This window comes from Schistocerca nitens, chromosome 1, assembly GCF_023898315.1.
Source record: "Schistocerca nitens isolate TAMUIC-IGC-003100 chromosome 1, iqSchNite1.1, whole genome shotgun sequence".
NCBI lineage: Eukaryota > Metazoa > Arthropoda > Insecta > Orthoptera > Acrididae > Schistocerca > Schistocerca nitens.
Genome location: NC_064614.1, coordinates 1,012,838,122 through 1,012,859,913, shown reverse-complemented (window position 1 = coordinate 1,012,859,913; position 21,792 = coordinate 1,012,838,122). Strand labels below are relative to the sequence as shown.

The 21,792-nt window shown below is 46.5% G+C and overlaps 1 protein-coding gene across 7 annotated transcripts in view; it reads right to left on the bottom strand.

Annotated features, from left to right (window-relative positions):
- The window catches only part of LOC126195835 (lysophospholipase D GDPD1-like), a 211,298-nt gene that overhangs the window by 158,718 nt on the left and 30,788 nt on the right, over window positions 1-21,792 (bottom strand). Inside the window, exon 1 of one of the 7 annotated variants that reach the window (XM_049934519.1) lies at window positions 18,664-18,886. The exons of the other annotated variants lie outside the window; for them this stretch is intronic. Within the exon in view, the coding sequence (XP_049790476.1) occupies window positions 18,664-18,758 (95 nt within the window). The 5' untranslated portion in view covers window positions 18,759-18,886. Of the gene's footprint in view, window positions 1-18,663; window positions 18,887-21,792 lie in introns of those variants that run through there. 7 annotated transcript variants of the gene reach the window in all.

Below are 21,792 nucleotides of genomic sequence, written 5' to 3'. Positions count from 1 at the left end.
AACAAACACAAACACACACACACACACACACACACACACACACACACAAAATTCAAGCTTTCGCAACAAACTGTTGCCTCATCAGGAAAGAGGGGAAGGAGAGGGAAAGACGAAAGGATGTGGGTTTTAAGGGAGAGGGTAAGGAGTCATTCCAATCCCGGGAGTGGAAAGACTTACCTTAGGGGGGAAAAAGGAAAGGTATACACTCGCACACACGCACATATCCATCCACACATATACAGACACAAGCAGACATATTTAAAGACAAAGGGTTTGGGCAGAGATGCCTCGACTGACATCTCTGCCCAAACCCTTTGTCTTTAAATATGTCTGCTTGTGTCTGTATATGTGTGGATGGATATGTGCGTGTGTGCGAGTGTATACCTTTCCTTTTTTCCCCCTAAGGTAAGTCTTTCCGCTCCCTCTCCCTTAAAACCCACATCATTTCGTCTTTCCCTCTCCTTCCCCTCTTTCCTGATGAGGCAACAGTTTGTTGCGAAAGCTTGAATTTTGTGTGTGTGTGTGTGTGTGTGTGTTTGTGTTTGTTTGTGTGTCTATTGACCTGCCAGCGCTTTCGTTCGGTAAGTCACATCATCTTTTTTTTACATATATTTTTCCCACGTGGAATGTTTCCCTCTATTATATTGATATCAGTAAACTGTGTTCATACGTATATTCCTTGCATTACACAGTACAGTTTCAGCCTATCTGTCTAATATATCCATTTGCCTGCTGTACATCTATTACAATTACCACACTTTTGCCACCTGAACTTGAATATTTGTCATTTCTGTCACAATATATAATCCTTCTACTTATTTGCGTGTCTGTGGCTTTAAAACTGGGAAGACATTGTGTTATTCTGTCAGGATCATGTCCGTTACAACATAATTTGCCTTCCCTTCGGTTCACCAATGTTGAAAATTTTGTGTAAAAGTGTCCCCTCTTCTATAGGTAGTTGACAATATTTGAGTAATAATTGTTATTTTGAGCAACCTACACTATTTGATCAAAATTATCTGCACCCCCCCCCCCCAAAAAAAAATGTGGTTTTCATATTAGGTGCATTTTGCTGCCACGTACTGCCAAGTACTCCATATCTGCGACCTCAGTAGTCATTAGACATCATGAGAGAGCAGAATGGGGCACTCTGCAGAACTCACGGACTTCGAATGTGGTCAGGTGATTGGGTGTCATTTGTGTCATACATCTGTATGCAAAATTTCCACACTCCTAAACATCCCTAGGTCCACCGTTTCCAATGTGATAGTGAAGTAGAAACATGAAGGGGCATGTACAGCACCAAAGCGTGTTTGTTGACTCACAGAGACCGTTAACAGTTGAAAAAGATCATAGTGTGTAACAAGCAGACATCTATCCAAACTATCACACAGGAATTCCAAACCTGCATCAGGATCCACTGCAAGTACTATGACAGTTAGGCGGGAGATGAGAAAACTTGGATTTCATGGTCGAGCGGCTGCTCATAAGCCACTCATCACACCGTTAAATGCCAAACGACACCTCACTTGGTGTAAGGAGAATAAACATTGGATGAATGAACAGTGGAAAAATGTTGTGTGGAGTGACGAATCACAGTACACAATGTGGTGACCTGATGGCAGGGTGTGGGTATGGCAAATGCCCGGCGAATATCATCTGCCAGCGCGTGTGGTGCCAACAGTAAAATACGGAGGTAGTGGTGTTATGGTGTGACCATGTTTTTCATGGAGGGGGCTTGCACCCCTTGTTGTTTTGCATGGCACTATCGCAGCACAGGCCTACATTGATGTTTTAAGCACCTTCTTGCTCCCCACTGTTAAAGAGCAATTTGGGGATGGCGACTGCATCTTTCAATACAATCGAGCACCTGTTCATAGTGCACAGCCTGAGGTGTCACGATACTTTTGATCACGAAGTGTGTTACAAAACCCAAAGTTTCTTATTGACTTCCATTTCTTGTAGTGACAGTCTTAACATTCAGTTAATCATGGCTCCAAAATATGTCATCTTGTACTGCATAAATCACTACATCAGTGGTAGTTGGCTTCCATAAACTCGCGAAGTAGAAGATGTAAAGTTTGTCATAGTACCTATTTCAACATTTTAAAAGAGTCACTCACTATTGTGGTGGTATCTAGCCACAGTCGGGTTCCCATCATAAACCACCTCCATTCTTTGAGGTGCTCAGGTTTTGACACCTACCCCTCAAATATCAACATGAGTCCATGGTTCCTTGTACACCATAAACTGTAAAACAGCCTGCATAACTGCTTGTTCTATGGCTACTGCATGCTCATGTACTGCCCATGCAATGAGACAATTCCTTTCGTCACATCAGACAGCCACCTTCTCTTTCATTACATGAGGTGTGCATTTTCAGCAAGGTCCGCTTTGTTGTAGACACTAGTAGTTCACGCACATACCGCAATGAGTGCATGTGTTGTGTAATGGCATGCCTCAGGAACAACTGTGCTCACTTTCAGCTCTGTAGCTAACCTGTATGGTTCTGTTCTGTGTTTTCAAAATGTTTAAGACTATCAACTTGCCCACTGCGTGTGAGGTTTGCTCAATGATACGGTTTTTGTCAGCAAGGAACCTACCTGGAGCAGAAATTCATTGACAGATTTGCAAAGTGTACGGTGATAGTGTTATGAGTGAAAGCAAAGTGCGTACGTGAATGAGAGAATTCAAAGATGGCCGTGACAATGTCCATGATGAGGACCGCTCCAGTCACCCTTCTTTGATTACAGATGATTTGATGGCTTCAGTTGAAGCAAGGATTCGGGAGAACAGGTCCCTCAAACAAATTTCCTGACGTGTCGAGATCAGTGCTTTACAGCATTGTTTCTGAACACCAAAAGTTTAGGAAACTGTGCTCCCGTTGGGTCCCGAAACTCCTAACAGAGGACCACAAAAACCAAAGATTTGAATGTGCGATGACTTTCTTGACTCATTATCACGAAGAAGGTGATGTCTTCTTGAGTCAGATCGTAACTGGAGACAAAATATGGGTTTTGCATATCTGTAAAGGTGAAGGCCAAACAGACTCTGTCCCAGCACAAAAACATGGTGTCGGTGTTTTGGGATAGGCATGGTGTTTTGTTGGTCGACTTCATGCAACGAGGAACCACTATCAATGCAGCAGCATACTGCCAAACCCTGAGAAAACTATGCAGTGTAATTCAAAACAAAAGATGCAGCATGCTGACAAAGGGAATTGTCCTTCTCTATGACAACGCAAGACCTCACACTGCAGGTCAGACCCGCGATTTATTGGACAGTTTTGGCTGGAGTTTTAGACCACCCACCCTACAGTCCTGATCTTGCGCCAAGTGATTACCATCTGTTCCTCCACCTCAAACAACACCTCAGTGGCAACCGTTACAATGATGACGACAATGTGAAAATGGCAGTTAACGCTTAGTCATACGAGTATGCGGAAAAGTTTTTATGAAGAGGGTATTTTAAATTTGGTTGAGAAGTATGATATGTGTTTGAACAAACTTGACACCTATGTCAAAAATAGAGTGAAGTATGTACTTTCTGAAAATAAATTTACTTTTCTGAAATAACCTTTCATTGTGTACTTATGTTCAAATGGACCTTCCTTAAAAACATGTCTCATACCTCTGTTTCCTTTAAGGGGAGTATGCATGGTGAAATTGGTCAAGAAGTCACATTTTCTAATTATTCTCTCTTAATATTATTTGATCTCTCCTGAATAATTTGAATGCATCATTTGTTGATTAATTCCTATTGGAAGTGTACTTTTTATCATTTCAAAGTTAATAGTGCTAGTATAAAAAAATACGGTCTTTCTGCATTGACTTGCTATCTCTGGAACTATTCAATCTACAAGGCTGTGGTTTTCAGCTATTTATTCCTTGAATTCATGTTAAGAGGTTGGATGCACTGTGTAAACAGAAATGGCAGTATTGCACATGCATCTTGTGGACTTAATTTGTGTGTGTGTGTGTGTGTGTGTGTGTGTGTGTGTGTGTGTGTGTGTGTGTGTGTGTGTAGTGTTCTATAGACATTGAACTATAAACAGAGTGGTGTGGCGTATTATTACATGTTCTTATACCTCTTTTCAACGTGACTAAAAGAAAGAGTTCTTTTAAGAAGTGACATTTCCATGGAAATCAATGTATAACTGCATCTGAATGCAGTGTTCATTCTGAAATAGATGTTTCACAGACACATGAAAAGGACACACCTAATAGTGCTTTGAGGAGGAAACTTAGAAACCATAAGGATTTATTTATTGACAAAAGAGATAATGTAAGTAGTTTAGGTTATGTTTTATTAGATTTGAGTGTGTCAGGACAAGTTTTACAACTTGCTGTATCATGTTAGGTTTGTGGTGGGTAAATTAACATCTTTGAGGGCACATCTGCAAGGACTGGACTAGGTAACAAATTGGTTGTTCAGTGCAAAGTTTGCAGGCTCTCTACATCATTTTCGACTTCGCAAAAGAGAGCAATGTTAGTTTCTTGTATGGATGTTAGTTTCTTGTATGGAATGAGGTGCCTAGGTAAAGGATTCACTGCACCTTAAGTATTATGTGCGACACTGAACTTGTCAAACCCACCAACCACATCACGTAAGTACATAGAAGTAATTGATGAATGTGTCAAATATGTTGCTTCTATGAAAGCTGCTGCTAAAGAAGGAGTACAATTAAATAACACAACAGACTTATCTGTGGCAGTTGATGGTACATGGCAGAAGAGAGGCCACACATCTAAAAATGCAGTTGAAACCGTCACTAGTGTAGACACAGGTAAAATTTTAGACATTGAAGTGCTAACTAAATACTGCCATCAGTGTAATTCAGTTGACAATGAAACAAGTGAAAGTCATAAAACAAATTGTGCCAAGAATTATGAGGGAACTAGCGGGGGTATGGAGGCTACACTGAGTACACTGAGTTCTTGGGGGATGGTGATTCAAAGGCCTTCAAATCAGTCATGGAAAGCCAACCTTATGGTGAAAAGCATATTTTGAAGATTGAATGTGTGAGCCACATTCAAAAACAGACGGGAACATGCCTTCAAAAATTGAAGCAGACTAAAGGAAAAGAGAAGTTATAGGATGCAAAGACTTTAAATGGTAAAGGAAGACTTACAGACAAAAACACTGATGAACTCCAGCAACATTATAGTACAGAAATAAGAAACAACACACATGACATACAAGGAATGAAAAGAGCAGTGTGGGCTACATTCTTCCACAAATCATCCACTGATGATACACCTATCCTTGGTCTTTGCCAACCTGGTGCTGATTCATGGTGCAAATACCACAAAGCTCAGGCAGTGGGTGCAGAGGAACAATTTTGGCCCAAAAACAGATTACCATCTGCAGTGATGGAGGTAATTAAGCCAATGTATAGAGTTAGCTCATGCTGATCTTCTTTACAAATGTCTCCATGCTCGAACAGGAAACCCAAATGAGTCTTTCAATAATGTCAATTGGACCCAAATACCAAAAAACGTCTTTGTAGGCATGAAAACTCTATGCTTGGGTGTTTTTGATGCTGCGACAAGGTTTAATGATGACAATAAGGGAAGAATTAGGGTATGCTCCAGGATCCAACACACTGCAAGTCTTCCAGTAAATGGATCGACTTATGATCATGAAAGTGCAGCATGAGGCTGAGGAAATGACCAAAGAAGCAAGAGGCAGCAAAAGAAGGAAGCTTCTAGGTTTGCAGGATGATCAAGTACACGATCCAGATAATGCTGATTATGAGCCCGGCTGTTTCTAGGAGATGGCATGACTCCATATGTGAGTTGATATCAAATAAAATGATTAAACTCGATTTCCTGGAGATGACATTTTTTAAAATATTTGACCCATATCTCACAAACTATTACGGATACATGTCTTACAACACAATGTAATATCTTAATGCACTGCACCTGCTGAACCACCAAAAGATCCCTACTTGTGACAGTTTTTACTTAGAGAAGAAACTGCAGGGTGGATGGGGAGTGGTGTGGGATGGGGTGGGGGGAGGATAGGAGAGGGGAGGGGAGAGGATAGGGGAGTGGCACGGGAGGGGAGTGGGGGTAGGAGGAGAGGGGCAGCAGCGCAGGAGGGGGAGCGGTGCGGGAAGGGGAGTGGGGCGGGAGAAGGGGTGGAGTGAGAGGTGAGGGTGGCAAGCGGGTGAGGGCGCATTGGGAAAGGGGAGGAGGGCACAGGGCACATGGGGGAGGGGGCAGGGCTGATGGGCCGCACCGCGGTGGGGGTGAGGGTGAGAAGGCGTGTGGGTGAGTGGAGAGGGGGAGAGGGTGCATGGGGGGAGGGGAAGGTGAGTGAGCGCACGAGCGGAAAGGGGAGGGGGTGAGGGGGTGCATGGATAAGTGGGGAGGCAGAGAGGGTGAGGGGGTGCGTGGGGGAGTCAGGAAAGGGAAAGAGCAGATGTGGGGTAAGAGGACGGGGTGAGGGGGCACGTGGGAAACGGAAGAATGCGTGAGGGGACGCGCGGGGGGAAGGCTCGAGGGGGCGCGCGGGGGGAAGGCGGCGAGGGCGCGAGTGGGCGCGCGGGGGAAGGAGGGGAGGGCGCGCGGGGGAAGGAGGGGAGGGCGCGCAGGGGAAGGAGGGGAGGGCGCGATGGGGCGCGCGGGGGAAGGAGGGGAGGGCGCGAGGGGGCGCGCGGGGGAAGGAGGGGAGGGCGCACGCGGGGGAAGGAGGGGAGGGCGCGAGGGGGCGCGCGGGGGAAGGAGGGGAGGGCGCGAGGGGGCGCGCGGGGGAAGGAGGGGAGGGCGCGAGGGGGCGCGCGGGGGAAGGAGGGGAGGGCGCGAGGGGGCGCGCGGGTGAAGGAGGGGAGGGCGCGCGGGGGAAGGAGGGGAGGGCGCGAGGGGGCGCGCGGGTGAAGGAGGGGAGGGCGCGAGGGGGAAGGAGGGGAGGGCGCGAGGGGGAAGGAGGGGAGGGCGCGAGGGCGAAGGAGGGGAGGGCGCGAGGGCGAAGGAGGGGAGGGCGCGAGGGCGAAGGAGGGGAGGGCGCGAGGGCGAAGGAGGGGAGGGCGCGCGGGCGAAGGAGGGGAGGGCGCGAGGGGGGGCATAGGTAAGGGGGAGGGCGCGAGGGGGCGCGTAGGTAAGGGGGAGGGCGCGAGGGGGCGCATGCAGAAAGGTGGAGGTCGCGAGGAGGCACGTGGTGAAGGGGGAGGCCGAGGGTGGGCTGGGGAAAGGGGAGAGGGGTGAGATGGCGCGAGGGGCAGGGGGTGAGATGGCGCGAGAGGGAGGGGGTGAGATGGCGCGAGGGGGAGGGGGTGAGATGGCGCGAGGGGGAGGGGGTGAGATGGCGCGAGGGGGAGGGGGTGAGATGGCGCGAGGGGGAGGGGGTGAGATGGCGCGAGGGGGAGGGGTGAGATGGCGCGAGGGGGAGGGGGTGAGATGGCGCGAGAGGGAGGGGGTGAGAGGGGGCGAGAGGGAGGGGGTGAGAGGGGGCGAGAGGGAGGGGGTGAGAGGGCGCGACAGAGAGTGGGTGAGAGGGCGCAGGGGAGGGGGTGAGAAGGTGCAGAGGAGGGGTTGGGGAGAGGGGGCGGGTGGGGAGAGGGGGCGGGTGGGGAGAGGGGGCGGGTGGGGAGAGGGGGCGGGTGGGGAGAGGGGGCGGGTAGGGAGAGGGGGCGGGTGGGGAGAGGGGGCGGGTGGGGAGAGGGGGCGGGTGGGGAGAGGGGGCGGGTGGGGAGAGAGGGCGGGTGGGGAGAGGGCGGGTGGGGAGAGAGGGCGGGTGGGGAGAGAGGGCGGGTGGGGAGAGAGGGCGGGTGGGGAGAGAGGGCGGGTGGGGAGAGAGGGCGGGTGGGGAGAGAGGGCAGGTGGGGAGAGAGGGCGGGTGGGGAGAGAGGGCGGGTGGGGAGAGAGAGTGAGGGGGAGAGAGGGTAGTGGGAGGGAGGGCAGGGGGAGAGAGGGTCAGTGGGTGGGAGGGCAGGGGGAGAGAGGGTCAGTGGATGGGAGGGCAGGGGGGAGAGGGTTAGTGGGTGGGAGGGCAGGGGGAGAGGGTTAGTGGGCAGGAGGGCAGGGGGGGAGAGGGTTAGTGGGCAGGAGGGCAGGGGGGAGAGGTTTAGTGGGCAGGAGGGCAGGGGGGAGAGGTTTAGTGGGCAGGAGGAAAGGGGGGAGAGGGTTAGTGGGCAGGAGGAAAGGGGGGAGAGGGTTAGTGGGCAGGAGGGCAGGGGGGGAGAGGGTTAGTGGGTGGGAGGGCAGGGGGGAGAGGGTTAGTGGGCAGGAGGGCAGGGGGGAGAGGGTTAGTGGGTGGGTGGGCAGGGGGGAGAGGGTTAGTGGGTGGGTGGGCAGGGGGGAGAGGGTTAGTGAGCGGGAGAGCAGGGGGAGAGAGGGTAAGTGGGGGGGAGGGTAGGGGGAGAGAGGGTAAGTGGGGGGGGAGGGTAGGGGGAGAGAGGGTAAGTGGGGCGAGGGATAGAGAGGGTTAGAGGGCGAGGAGGGGTGCAAGGGAAAGAGTGAGAGGGGCGACCGGGAAAGAAGGTTAGATGGCGGGAGGGGCGAAGTTCAGAGAGGGTTAGAGGACGGGAGGGTCGAAGTTGAGAGAGGGTTAGAGGGCGGGAGGGGCGAAGTTGAGAGAGGGTTAGAGGGCAGGAGGAGCAAAGTGAAGAGAGGGTTAGAGGACGGTAGGGGCCCGGGGGAGAGACGGCGGGAGGTGTGAGGGGGAGAGGATGGGAGGGGCGAAGGGGAGAGAGGGAGGGAGGGGCGAGCGGGCGGTAGGGTGGAGAACGGGTGGGTGGGATTAGAGAGGGTGGGAGGGGTGAGAGGGAGAGAGTTGCAGGGTCATGGGAGAAAGGTTGGGAGGGGCGTGGGTGAGTGAGTGCGGGAAGGGCGTGCGGGATAGAGGGTGTGAGGGGCTTGGGAGAGAGGGCGAGAGGGGTGTGGGAGAGAGAGGGGGGTTCATGGGGGGGAGAGGTCGGGGGGCATGGGGGCGAGAGGGCGGGGTGTTGGGGGGGTGAGGGAGGGGGCGTGGGGGGGGGGGAGAGGGGTGGAGAGTGTGGGGGGATGGCGGGGGGGAGTGGGCGGTGGTGCGTGGGGGAGAGAGGGCGGTGGTGCGCGGGGGGGAGTGGGCGGTGGTGCGTGGGGGGGAAAGGGCGGTGGTGCGTGGGGGGGCGGAGGGGTGTGTGGGGGAGAGGGTGGAGGGGCGTGGGGGTGAGAGGAGTGTGGGGGGGAGAGGCCAGGAGAGGCGTGGTGGTCAGAGGGCGGGAGAGGTGGGGGGGGCGGCGGGAGGGTGAGGGTGGGAGGGGCGTGGTGGTCAGAGGCCGGGTGGGGGGTGGTGGTCAGAGGCCGGGAGGGGCGTGGTGGTCAGAGGCCGGGAGGGGCGTGGTGGTCAGAGGCCGGGAGGGGCGTGGGGGGCAAAATGCGGGAAGGGCGTGGGGGGCAAAAGGCGGGGGGCGTGGGTGGGAGAGGGTGGGAGGGGCGTGGGGGGGAGATGGTGGGAGGGCCGTGGGGGGAGAGGGTGCAAGGGGCGTAGGCGGAGAGGGTGGGAGGGCGTGGGGGGGGAGAGGGTGGGAGGGCGTGGGGGGGGAGAGGGTGGGGAGGAGAGGGTGGGAGGGGCATGGTGGGGAGTGGGTTGGAGGGGCATGGGGGGCAGGCAGGGAGGAGCGTGGTGGTTAGAGGGCGGGAAGGGCGTGGGGGTCAGAGGGCGGGAAGGGCGTGGGGGTCAGAGGGCGGGAAGGGCGTGGGCGTCAGAGGGCGGGGGGGGGGGGTCAGTGGGCGGGAAGGGCGTGGGGTTCAGAGGGCGGGAAGGGCGTGGGGTTCAGAGGGCGGGAAGGGCGTGGGGGTCAGAGGGCGGGAAGGGCATGGGGGTCAGAGGGCGGGAAGGGCGTGGGTGTCAGAGGGCGGGAAGGGCGTGGGTGTCAGTGGGCGGGAAGGGCGTGGGGATCAGAGGGCGGGAAGGGCGGGGGGGTCAAAGGGCGGGAAGGGCGTGGGGGTCATAGGGCGGGACGGGCGTGGGGGTCATAGGGTGGGAAGGGCGTGGGGGTCATAGGGTGGGAAGGGCGTGGGGGTCAGAAGGTGGGAAGGGCGTGGGGGTCAGAGGGTGGGAAGGACGTTGGGGTCAGAGGGTGGGAAGGACGTTGGGGTCAGAGGGTGGGAAGGACGTTGGGGTCAGAGGGTGGGAAGGGCGTGGGGGCAGTGGGCGGGAATGGTGTGGAGGCAGAGGGCGGGAATGGTGTGGAGACAGAGGGTGGGAAGGGCGTGGGGGGCAGAGGGTGGGAAGGGCATGGGGGGCAAGGGTGGGATGGGTGAGGGGAAAGAAGCCTGATGATCAAGAAGAGGGAGGGGGATGAGGATTGAGGAGCAAGACGTGGGAGGGGGTGGGGCAGGGGAAGGAGGGTGTAGGGGCAAGAAAGCTGGAGGGGAAGGAGGGTTGAGTGGCAAGTAGGCTGGAGGGGTGAGGGGAAAGAGGGGTGAGGGGCATGTAGGCTGGAGGGGTGAGGGGAAAGAGGGGTGAGGGGCAAGTAGGCTGGAGGGGTGAGGGGCAAGTAGGCTGGAGGGGTGAGGGGAAAGAGGGGTGAGGGGCAAGTAGGCTGGAGGTGTGAGGGGAAAGAGGGTTGAGGGACAAGTAGGCTGGAGGGGTGAGGGAAAGAGGGTTGGAGGGTGAGGGGAAGGAGTCGTGTTGAGTGAGGGTCACAGTGGAGTTTGTGAGGCAACTGGAGGAGATGGGTGTCGGAGCGGAGGAATAAGAGGGGGCCTGGAGGGGGGTATGTGTCGGTGGGGAGAGAGGCGGGTATGGGGAGGGGGGAGTTGTGAGGGCACGGGAGTTGTGAGGGGGGCGGGAGTTGTGAGGGGGGCGGGCGTTGTGAGGGGGGCGGGCGTTGTGAGGGGGGCGGGCGTTGGGGAAGGGCAGGAGGAGGCTGGAGTGGGTAGGGGAGGGGACCGGAGAGTAGTGGGAAGTGTTGAGTGGGTAGGGGGGGGTGATGACCAGAATGAAGGGCAGAGGGTGACAACTGGATAGTTGGGGAGGGGAGGGGAGGGGAAGGTATGACAGTGGTGCTGTAGAGCAGAATGCTGTGGGAGGGTAGGGGGAGGGTGATGGGATGGGTGGGGAGGGGGAGGGTGACGGGAGGTTTGGTTGGAGGACTACTGGTGGGGAGGGGTAAGTGGGACGGCAGGGGAGGGAAAGTGGGATGGCAACGTAAGCGGGGCGTGGGGAGGTGCAGTGGGGCAAGGGGAGGTGCAGTGTTGTGAGCGGATGGGGGCAGTGTTGTGAGGGGATGGGGCAGTGTTCTGAGGGGAGGAGAGGGAAGTGGAGTCACTTTTTCCAATGACCAAATTATTATGTACTTCATGTAGCACTTTTCCATTCAGTATTTACTACCCTGTCCTGCTTGAAAGGTAATTAGGAAGGAGTGTTAACCCCTTTGTGGGTTGTTACACCTGTGACTGAATTGCCAGTTAGGCCAGTAACTATGGGAACATAATGCCGTTCGTAGCCAACCTCTTTGGTTACAGATGCTACTGACTTTTGCTGACATGTATAGAACTTTTGATTTTGAGCTTACAAATGCTTTTTGTAATATGCACAACAGTCATCTTTTAAAATATATCCTTAACAATGAGTTATTTTTTGTGGCTCTTTTCTGCAGTTTGAAAACTGTGCCCATGTTTTCATGGACTTAATCCCTAGAAAAGAATTCCATAGTTAATATGGGAACGTACAAAGAAACAGAATGATACCACAAAGCACTGGCTATTACACACTGATGATAAGACCCTAAGAGAATAGTGTGCTGCGACATTCTCTTTGCCAGTGTGCTCACTTTCTCATTCCATGTCAATAATCAATTCTTATCCCTAATAACTTTGTGTTTGCAATGTAATTTACTATGGATTTACCACTTTTATTTAAAGTTCCCAAAATTTTCAGTGTATACTTTGTGAGAATGTATGCAAGTATTTGTAACCGTCTTTACTTTCAGCCCTTAGAATCTCATCATCTGCATATAATTTTCGTGGTAATGTTTTTGTGCCTTTTTTTAAAAAAAAATTGTTTCTTAATTTAATCTGATATACATACTGATTCTTAAATAAACAATTAGAATGAATAATTCTATTTTTTGCATGATGTGTTTCATTATTTCTTAATTTGTGTATATTTTCACTCTGTATGTCATTATAGCAGTGCATACTTAAGCAGCATACTTGGGTGAGAGCTACATCAGGCCACTTTTTCTGCTTCTGATTCTTCTTAGTAGAATTTTTTACTTCAAAACTATCACTGTCATTTTCTAACAGAATACTTGGCATGTATGTTTTACATCGCCTGTAATGAACACTGTAGTGGGTAAGTATCCTCACCATACCTAAACTAATATGAAACTAATGTCAAAGTTGTAGACAGGCCCAAGTTCGCATTGCAGGTAGGTGCGGCAGAATGATGCAACTGGCTGCGGAGTGATGTTATACACTGCTCCTTGCCACTGTTCATTTCCTCCCTCACCCACTTTCTTATATGCGCACCACTATTTATTACCACTTAAAATTCTAAGGAGTGTTGAGACCATCACATTCTGTATTATTTCTTGATTATATGACAAAAAATAGTTCTCATTTTTAGTTCCATTTTGCCATTGTTAAGATCATTTTCATTTTTCTTCTGAAAGAATGTGTTACATATTGTTCTTCTTGACAAATTTTTGTTAATAGATGAGTGCTGTCATTTCTTTCCCACTGAAATACTAGTCTTTAATATTTTCCTGCTACTGCATTAAGATCCCAATTATCTTCATCACAGTGAGTGAAACCAAAGCAGATGTTTATGGCACAACTAAAGCTCCAGCCTCGTGTCCCAGCCAACAACCACCAGGGTCCGTTAGCCGAGCACCACAGATCGACAGCAGCACCAGAGGTCACAGTCAACAACCGAACTATTTTCCTATGCCACTCACATGATCGAAAATAGTCCCAGAAGATCCATCCGCCAACCAGCCTTATAAGCTGGCACGATGCCAGCCAGCCGGCAGTTTGTCATGCCACCTGGACTTGTAGAGATCTGCCACCCCACTAGTGACATCTGCACACCTCATCTGCTGGTAGACCTGGATTGTCAGGAGTGGTAACTTCGGTCTGTGACTCAAGAGTGTCAGGTAATGGTGGTATGGCCTCGCTGGACAGCTTTGTGGTAATCCTGTGCTGACCACACACTAGTAGTCTCGCTTCCACCTTTTCTCTCTTGGTGGACCTTTTCGAGCAAGAGACTTGAGAGGAAAACTTTTTGTTTTGTTATTCTTCTGTTATAAGATCTGAAGTAGGATCCATACGTTGTTTCTTGCTTAAATTGTGTTTTGTTTTGACTACACTGTTCACACCAGCAATGTTTCTTATTTATTGCTTTTCCCAATAAAAACGGATTAAAGAATAATGTTCGTGTTTTGTCTCTCCCACTACAAATACAGCAAACAGTGTGTTTGTTTGGTGAATTCATCTTGTTAATTTGTGCTATCATAGTTTTTTCCAATCCATTCTACTATATATTTAAATTTTTCAACCCTCTTGTAATGCAAAGTGAACACGTCTGATCATATATGGATCAGTGTAACTCTGTAAAACACCCTGCAGGGGCTTTTCATTATGTGGTGTGGTAGAAAAAATAGGGAACTGCCTGTTCGCTGTTCATTTTGCAGACCTATGAAGGAGGGCAGTGCATTTTATGACAACAATCTAGCAATCTGCTATCAGACTTACAGAAAAAATGAACAGAATCTTTTTTGTGGGAAATTTAATTTAGTTTAATTTTGTACTAAGAAGCATTTTCGCTAGAAACTGCTTTTGAGATGGCGAACAGAAACTATAAAAAAGTGATTTTTAAACTTCCATTCCCTCCCATGCTCATATCCCTCCAGTCAGGATTTTTAGAATGTTATTCATTACACTTGCACCTACAACTGAACAAAATTTTGTGACATCAATTTTTTCCCCTATTTTCCTTCACTGCCTGTACTATTGTGTTGGATAACGTCTTTTTGCTCAGCTCATTGAATTTCTTATTGAATTTTCTATCATAATCCATAGCATAAAAAACTTTCAAGCACTTGTTTTGCTAACAAATTACTAATGCTAGTACAAAATTCTTGCTTCCCTGTTTTTGAAATGAAGTTACCAGCTTCAAATTCAAAAACTGTTCCATGCATGATTTGCCCTCCCTGGTATTTACCAGTTTGTGAATTTTGTTAATTTCCCACTCTGTTCATCAGTGCCCTTGAGCAAATCATTATTTATCGCTAAGTCAGCAATATTCCTTTGTAGTTATCCGCTCTAAATAGTCTCCTTTCCTGTGCAGATCATTTACTAGTGAAAGCATCCACACTGCTGAAAACTATTATCCTTCCCATATTTTACATATGTGTAAGTTCAATGAATGCTTTCTCAACAGGAAACTTTTAAAAGCTCAGCAATGTACAGTCTTCCCCAGTAGATTTATTTTTCTTTAGGGTGTTTATGATGTTCACAAACTCTTCCGTGTTTCATGGTTCTGAGACTGGCTTTTGCTATTTCTGGTTATAACTGAATGTATCAGATGGTAGCAAGATGCAAGCACAAAAGCAGATAGGTACCTACACTCATTGCCAGAGTTTCCTCAGTCCACTACCCCAAATGCTATTTCACCCAGATCAGAATACAGACCTCCCAGCCCCTGGATGCATCACAGTAGTGGCTGCATGAGACCTACCAGTGATTCAGCTGTAAGCCAGCACCCTGCAAAACTCATGAAAAATGCTAACGGTCAGCAGAGATATCCTCACAGCAAACTCAGCCCATGAACAAATGTTCCTGAATATCAGAGCCTGAGGTCAACAAAACCAATTCACGTGCTGATACTGCACCAGTAAAAATCCCTCATTTCCGTACTCAGTATTGTTATTTAGCAGTTGGACAACGTTAGTAGGTCTCCGTATGCATTCCAGTCTACTATGGAGATAGGTAGTCACTGAAAGGTATCTATGAAGCTGATTATCTTATTAGTACTAACAAATGCACAGAGTGAATGTCTAGACCGTACACTGAAATCTAACAAAGTTAGTTTCCTCACACATCACAAATATGAAATTGGTAGAATCACTTTTTGCAAAAGACCGTGTTCTGAACCTGCATCACTGAAGAAAGGGTGTTATGACTCCTACAAAGCACAGATAGGAATATCAAAAGTGGGGATAGATGGCAGTTGGCCTTCACAGCCCAAATGTTAGTACTGCTCATAGTGTCTGAGCAACTAGCATACCGCATGACTGTGCAGTGCATCATCAGATTTTTTGTTCACGAAAGTATGAAATGGGTGGAAATTTTATGGAAATTGAAAGAACAGTTTGGTGAAACAGGCTGCTTGACATAAGGGGTTCAAGGAAGGCCACACACAGGTTGAGAAGTAGAGCATGAGTGTTGTCTGTGTACAAGCATTAAGGGCAAGAACATAAGCACCACTTTAGATCTCATTGTAGGTGGTATATCTGACGGTATCAGAAAATGATCCTCAGGTTGGATTAAGTTATGGAAACTATCAGGCCATCATAGGAACTAGGTCACTGTACAATGAATTCAACTTTGGAGTGAAGAACAGAAGTTGAAATGCATGCCAGTTAGTGAAAGGATCTCAGCAATGTCTGCAAATCAAAACAGTGCATTTCTGAGGTGCATCCTGATCTGGGATGAAACAGGGTATACCATTACACACCAAAAACAATACAACCCAGTAAAGAGCAGGTGAGGTAAGGATAAAACAACCACAGTGAAAGCCAAGAGTCTATAGTAAGCTGGCAAGGTGTTTGGGACTGTCATTTTTTAACTGACAGTCTTTTTCAGACTGAGTTTTGCATTTGCACTGCACCAACCCATCACAGTACTGTAAACTTTTGAGTGAGATTACAGATTTGCTTACCCCAGCAAACAACATGGTCAACCAATACAAGTCAATCTCTCTCACTTTGCCTGCCCCCATATTGTGCTCTTACACAACATAAAAAGGAAAAGATGGGATGAACATTGTTTGACTACCCTGTTTTACAGCCCATATTTGACCCTGTGATGTTGTGCAAACAATTCAAGGATGAATCAGCTGTGGAAGACTTTATATGCTGTTGTCTAGCAATATGATTCTGTTCTTTCAACAGTGATGGCATTAAGAAGCTGCCAGCAAACAGGACTAACTGCACAGCTAATCACAATATCACACAGAAAAGTGTTGTGTAATTGCTTATGTTGTTACCATAGACAAAAATATTTAAAAACGAAGGGTCTCATCTATATCTGCTTTGCTCTCGAACATATTTCTTGTTTATCTCATGTCATCATCGTTTGAATATAATACAATTTGAATAGATACAAACATTTTGGTAAAATTCCTGCTTTCCTGGTTATACTATTTGCTTAATATCTCCACAAATTATGGACAGTTATTAATAGAACTCAGTTATCATAACAGTCTCAGGATACATTGCATAGTATCAACAGGGTGTTTTGATCCCAGAATCTAAATAATCACATGTTTTGTAAAATGGTTGTTAATAAGGTACGTCTTTAGTTCACTTCTGACATAGATGGTTTCCCCAGTTTCCAGTCTGTTGCCAAGTGACGTGTTACAGAACTATGCAGTTCATTATTTCTATATAGTCCAAAAGAACTATGGAATATGTATGATATTTGGACACCAGGGAATTTCACACAAAGAATTTAACTTACAAGGAGAGGCCATGATGTTGGGCTCATGGATTTACTTCAAACTTTGTAAACCTTTAGAAAGCCATTAAAACAGCATTATGTGCAAGCAATACGTTAAACTACTATGGCAATTCTGCGAAAATTGGAAGAAAAGTTTTACACATTTATTATGTGACTGATGTATCTGTGCATAGGTGCCAGAGGTTACAGTTCATGGTGGTCGAGCAGTTAGTGTCCGAGCTTCGTAATATGAACATTCATGAAGCGATGGTTTGACTCCCACTCAAGCCTTCATTTCTGTAATACAACCGTAAATTCTGTGATATTCAAAAAAATTTTCACCTACAATATTCGTTCTTGCTACATTAGCAATATCTCACTGCTGCACATGTTAACTGCCAAGTGGAACCTACCTCTGTGTCTGCAGCTCAAAGTGTCAAAGTGCAAAGTAGTTCTGGGCACCTCACCAGATTGTACGTATAAGGGATTTTGCAAATCGCAACAAGCATACATTTTCACGGAAACTCTATGTGTTTCTTCATTTACTTGTTGATAACTATAAACATGTTTGTTCTAATAATTACATTTAATTAAAAATAGTAAGTAGTCAAATAACACGAAATTCACTAAAACTTCCTGCAAATATAAGTGGTATTTTTGAAATTATATTACTTCTCAAATGTCACATAAATTAAATTAAATGAACAGTGATGAAAAAAATATAGATTAAAAATGGAGTTTGGGTGGGAATTGAATCATCACTTCATACATGTTTGTGTTATGAAACTTGAACGCTAAAATGAAACTCAAACGCTAAAACTCAAAAGTCTGTTATGAAACAGTGTATACCATTATAGGCTAAAAACAAAACAACCCAGTGAAGAGCAGGTGAGGTAAGGATAACGAACCACGGTGAAGGCCAAGACTCTATAGTAAGCTGGCAAGGTGTTTGGGACTGTGAAGTGCCTTGAGAATTTCAGTATAAGTTCTAGAGACACTTGGCTTTCCGTCGTCTCGAACACCCGACATTTTAAGTATGAGGTGCCAGTTTCTGTGTGTGAAGGATGGACTTGTATCAAGAGAATACTGCAATAGTGATGGTCGATCAGCGCAGACAAGTGTTTGCTGCTCGCGCCATAGAAGCTGTATGTCCAGTACAAGGAGCAAGCATACTTTATTCCTTGATGGTATAACGACTGTATTTGTTGTGAACAAATGAATTATGTATTGAACTAAAGACACATTTCATTTTATGGTGTAGGACTTGGTAGAAGCAAGAATTGGTTTTATAGTGGTTATTAAACCAAACATATTGTAATTGTATCTGTTAGTATCTAATGGTCCAAAATGGGGGTTGACTTGCAAGAGTTGAACACTATGTGAAACTTGTGAAGCTGTGTTTTATTGTGGAGATGAAAATACATCAGAGTTGAACAAAAAGTATCCCGAAAGTACAGAATCATTTCAAGAGTAGAAAAGAAGTCTATTCTGAAATTAGTTTAACCAGCTATAGCCTTCGGAGAAGAAGAGTTTGTGGAGACTGATGCAGCCGTCTGACACGAGAAGATCGGCTGCACACAGTACGTAAGTCAACTGCGAGAGACATGTGAGTCTTGCACCCCAGTACCACACTGTCTCATGTTGTCAAAAAAAAAAAAAAAATATGTTAAAATGTGGCGACCTAAGTGACAGGACCCGAAGAAAACCGCAATTTTAAGACAGAACGGGAAGAAGATGATATGAGTTGCCATAGCAACCAGGCCTAACAAGATGTGAGAACTGTTTAAAGTAATTGTATTGAGTCCAATAAACCAATGGGAGAAAGAGGTGAGTGCAACATAGTAAAAGGCGTGAGAAAGTAATAGCGAAAAAGAAAAAACCGCAGAGGAGACCTCAACCTTTCAACTAAGAAGACTGGGTGTGGAGAGTAAGCAGTTTTCACATACATACATAATGCCGACGTAGTAACAAGACACCAATGCCGACTGCACCAGCTGCTGCTCACCGATGCTGACTCCGTGTCCGCTCGCCGACGCCGACGCTAAAACGAACATTCGACACCGCCGGCGCCGGTGTTGTCCACCAGCGCTGATTACACATCCGCTCACCAATGCAGCTAGAGCTCTATGCCGGATGAGCGAAAAACAATAATTGATTTTCTTTTAGATGATTACTAGGTCTAAAATCAATAAAGTTATGCATCAAGAACAGCAACTAGCAGAACCAGCCATGACTACGACAGTGAATAAGGAAATGCCAGACTGGGCTGAAGTAGCAAATTTAATCAGAGAACTTAGTCTAAATTTAGACTCAGTGAGAACAGAGTCGAATGCTCAAAATACTCAGTCGAATGTTACGTTGGATGACCAGAAGGCTGATTCAGCCACTATAAGTGAAAAATTTTGTTCAGAGTGAAATTTTAAGTAATCAAAGTGAAACCTTGAACAGTCAAACAGCAAATACAGTTTTATTAAAGACTGAATTTGACTCTTTAAATAATAAGGTAGAAAATCTGAAGTTAGATTTAAAGAGTGAACTCACTAGTTCTTTGAATACTCATGTTAATCAACTATTTACTGAATTTAACCAGAGACAGGAAGAGCAACTTCAAGATTTAAATAAAAAATTAGAATTTGACATTGAAGATAAATGTAATAATGTAGAATCGGAATTTAGTGAAAAATTAAAATTTTGTGAAACTGTATGTAATGTAAAATTTAATTCCGTAAGACAGAAAATGAATACTTTGAAACAGAGCACAGATTGACCCAAAAAAGTAATGTCGATTATTCAATCGAAAATCCCACATGTTACTACACGCATTGTTAGTTTGCGAATAGATAATATAGGACAAAGTTTAAAAGGAAAAATAGCCAACTCTGACATTATAAATGTAAGCAGTTTGGTGGAACCATTTGAACTAATTGAAGATCGAGAAGTTACCGAGAGTATAATCTCTGGAAACATTTCGACAGTGGCTTTTTCCAAACTTAGTGATGCTAGCAAGGTTATGGACGACTTGTGCGAAGAATTCAAACTTGTCTATGACAAAGTAGAAAATAGAATAACTTTACTTAACGTTGTGTTTCCTAGTAAAGTGGTAACTTATGTTGTGGGGAGGCTTTCACTAAGAATTTAATGAGAAGTACTGGTTTGCACTTGCTCAAGTGAGGTTAAGATCAGACTCATGGGCTCTGGGTGGAGTCACATCTGTTTCCCAGGGACGTTAACGTTCTGTGTTAACGAGCAGAGTGACGAGCGTCGGATCCCGAGTTGTTTTCGGTGTTTCTTCTGTACTATTTTCCCTGCACCGAATTCCCTTAAAATCTTAAACTATTCTGTCATCTATTCCTGAATCCTTAAATTATCCTATAATTTTAGTATGTAGGAAACTGGATATGACTTCAAGATTGAGACCAATTTAAGAGAATCACTGATGAGCAGTGAGCTCTAGACATGAAGCGAAATGAATAGAATGTTATATTAGTGGGAAGTATACTACGATGGTACTATTTAAATCGAGTGATGTCAAGACAACATAAACTGAATAGAGGATTTTATGTGTGTATAAAAGTATAGTATAAACTGAATGACTAAACAACTATGTTAGCGTAGTGTACAATTTCTATTTTTTATAGAATATTTTATACCTTTTATGAGATGTGATGTATAAGGGAGGGTTTGTATTAGTTTCGGAAGAGGTGGGTAGTGCAAGCACAAGTGTGACTAACACTAAACACACACCACACCTTTCAGACAACCCTTGCAGACAAGTATGACTGGTTCTTCACCATTTGCCGTTCCATAGGGGTTGCTAAGATTTTTCTTTGGGGACTTCAAAGGTGAAGGTGGGAATGTCCATTCTGTAGGAGATGTTTAACATCATACCTCCTCCGGCTTCTCACTCAAGTACCGGCAAAGTACGGATCCTGGAGAAGAGGGGGTGGGAAGGAATTCCTGTCTTTGGGGCTATCTGCTTTCTCTTCTTCGATCTTAGCAACTATTTCTATTTTTTCATTTCTTACTCCTCATCTGAGTACCTACCTATCTTTCCCTCTTTCCATATTCATATACTTATATCGCAGAAGTCCTTCTGTTTTTCTGTCATTACGAAGTACCTACAACTTATTTCACATAAGTAGGCCGAAGAATCAGGCTGCACAAACGCTCATAGACATACACACAAAGAGAAACTTATACACAAACATGAAAATTACAGATTAGAAAACTGAAGATGTCCAAATCAACATATGTACATCTGAGTAGATGCAGATATTACATTGTTCATATGTGAAAGTTCTGCATCGTTATTTTTTTATCGCTCTCATATATATTCATCATTATTTTTTTATCGCTCTCATATATATTTACATCTATATAAAGACATAAGAATAACAATTAACACATGTGCCTAGAGAAGCAGTAGCAGGAGAACTGGGGCAGTAAGTACAAAACAGGGATAAGTTAATTGGAGTTAGTCGTGCGAGTCTTTGAGAAAAGGCATAGTATCTACTGGGAGTAGACATAGCATCTATTATGTGTACGCATGATATCTGTTTATATAGCAGGAGTGAGGAGTGAAAGAGGACTCTAGGGTATTAGATGGAGTATTGGAAAGTGGAGTTGAGGTGTAAAGTAGATTTGTAATTTTACCAGAGAATATTTTTTAGATTAGATTAGATTAGATTAATTATTCATTCCATAGACCCATAAAAGAGGGAATCATCCTGGGTGTGAAACATGCCAGATAAACACGATCCTCAGTCGTAGTAAAATTATGTACATGAATTAAATTTAAACTTCTAATATTTACAGGTTTAATACTTACATCTGCTTTCATTAAATCCATCATTCAGACATCTGCTAGTTTTTTGGCTATTACAACCAACAATAAGAATAGTATACATAAAGATGTATGCTAGAGCAATGAACCAGGAGGCCTACTCAAGACGAATACGGAGGGAGCAATCGACATTTGATGAGAAAAAGGGTGGATAGGCAGACATGTGAAAGGCTAATCTATACTGCGCAGATGGGGGCACCAAGAATGGGAGACCTGTACCATAGGAGGATAAGAAAGGTACGTACTTACCAAAATGGAAGGAGAAAGGGTACTCTTTGGATCAACCCATGT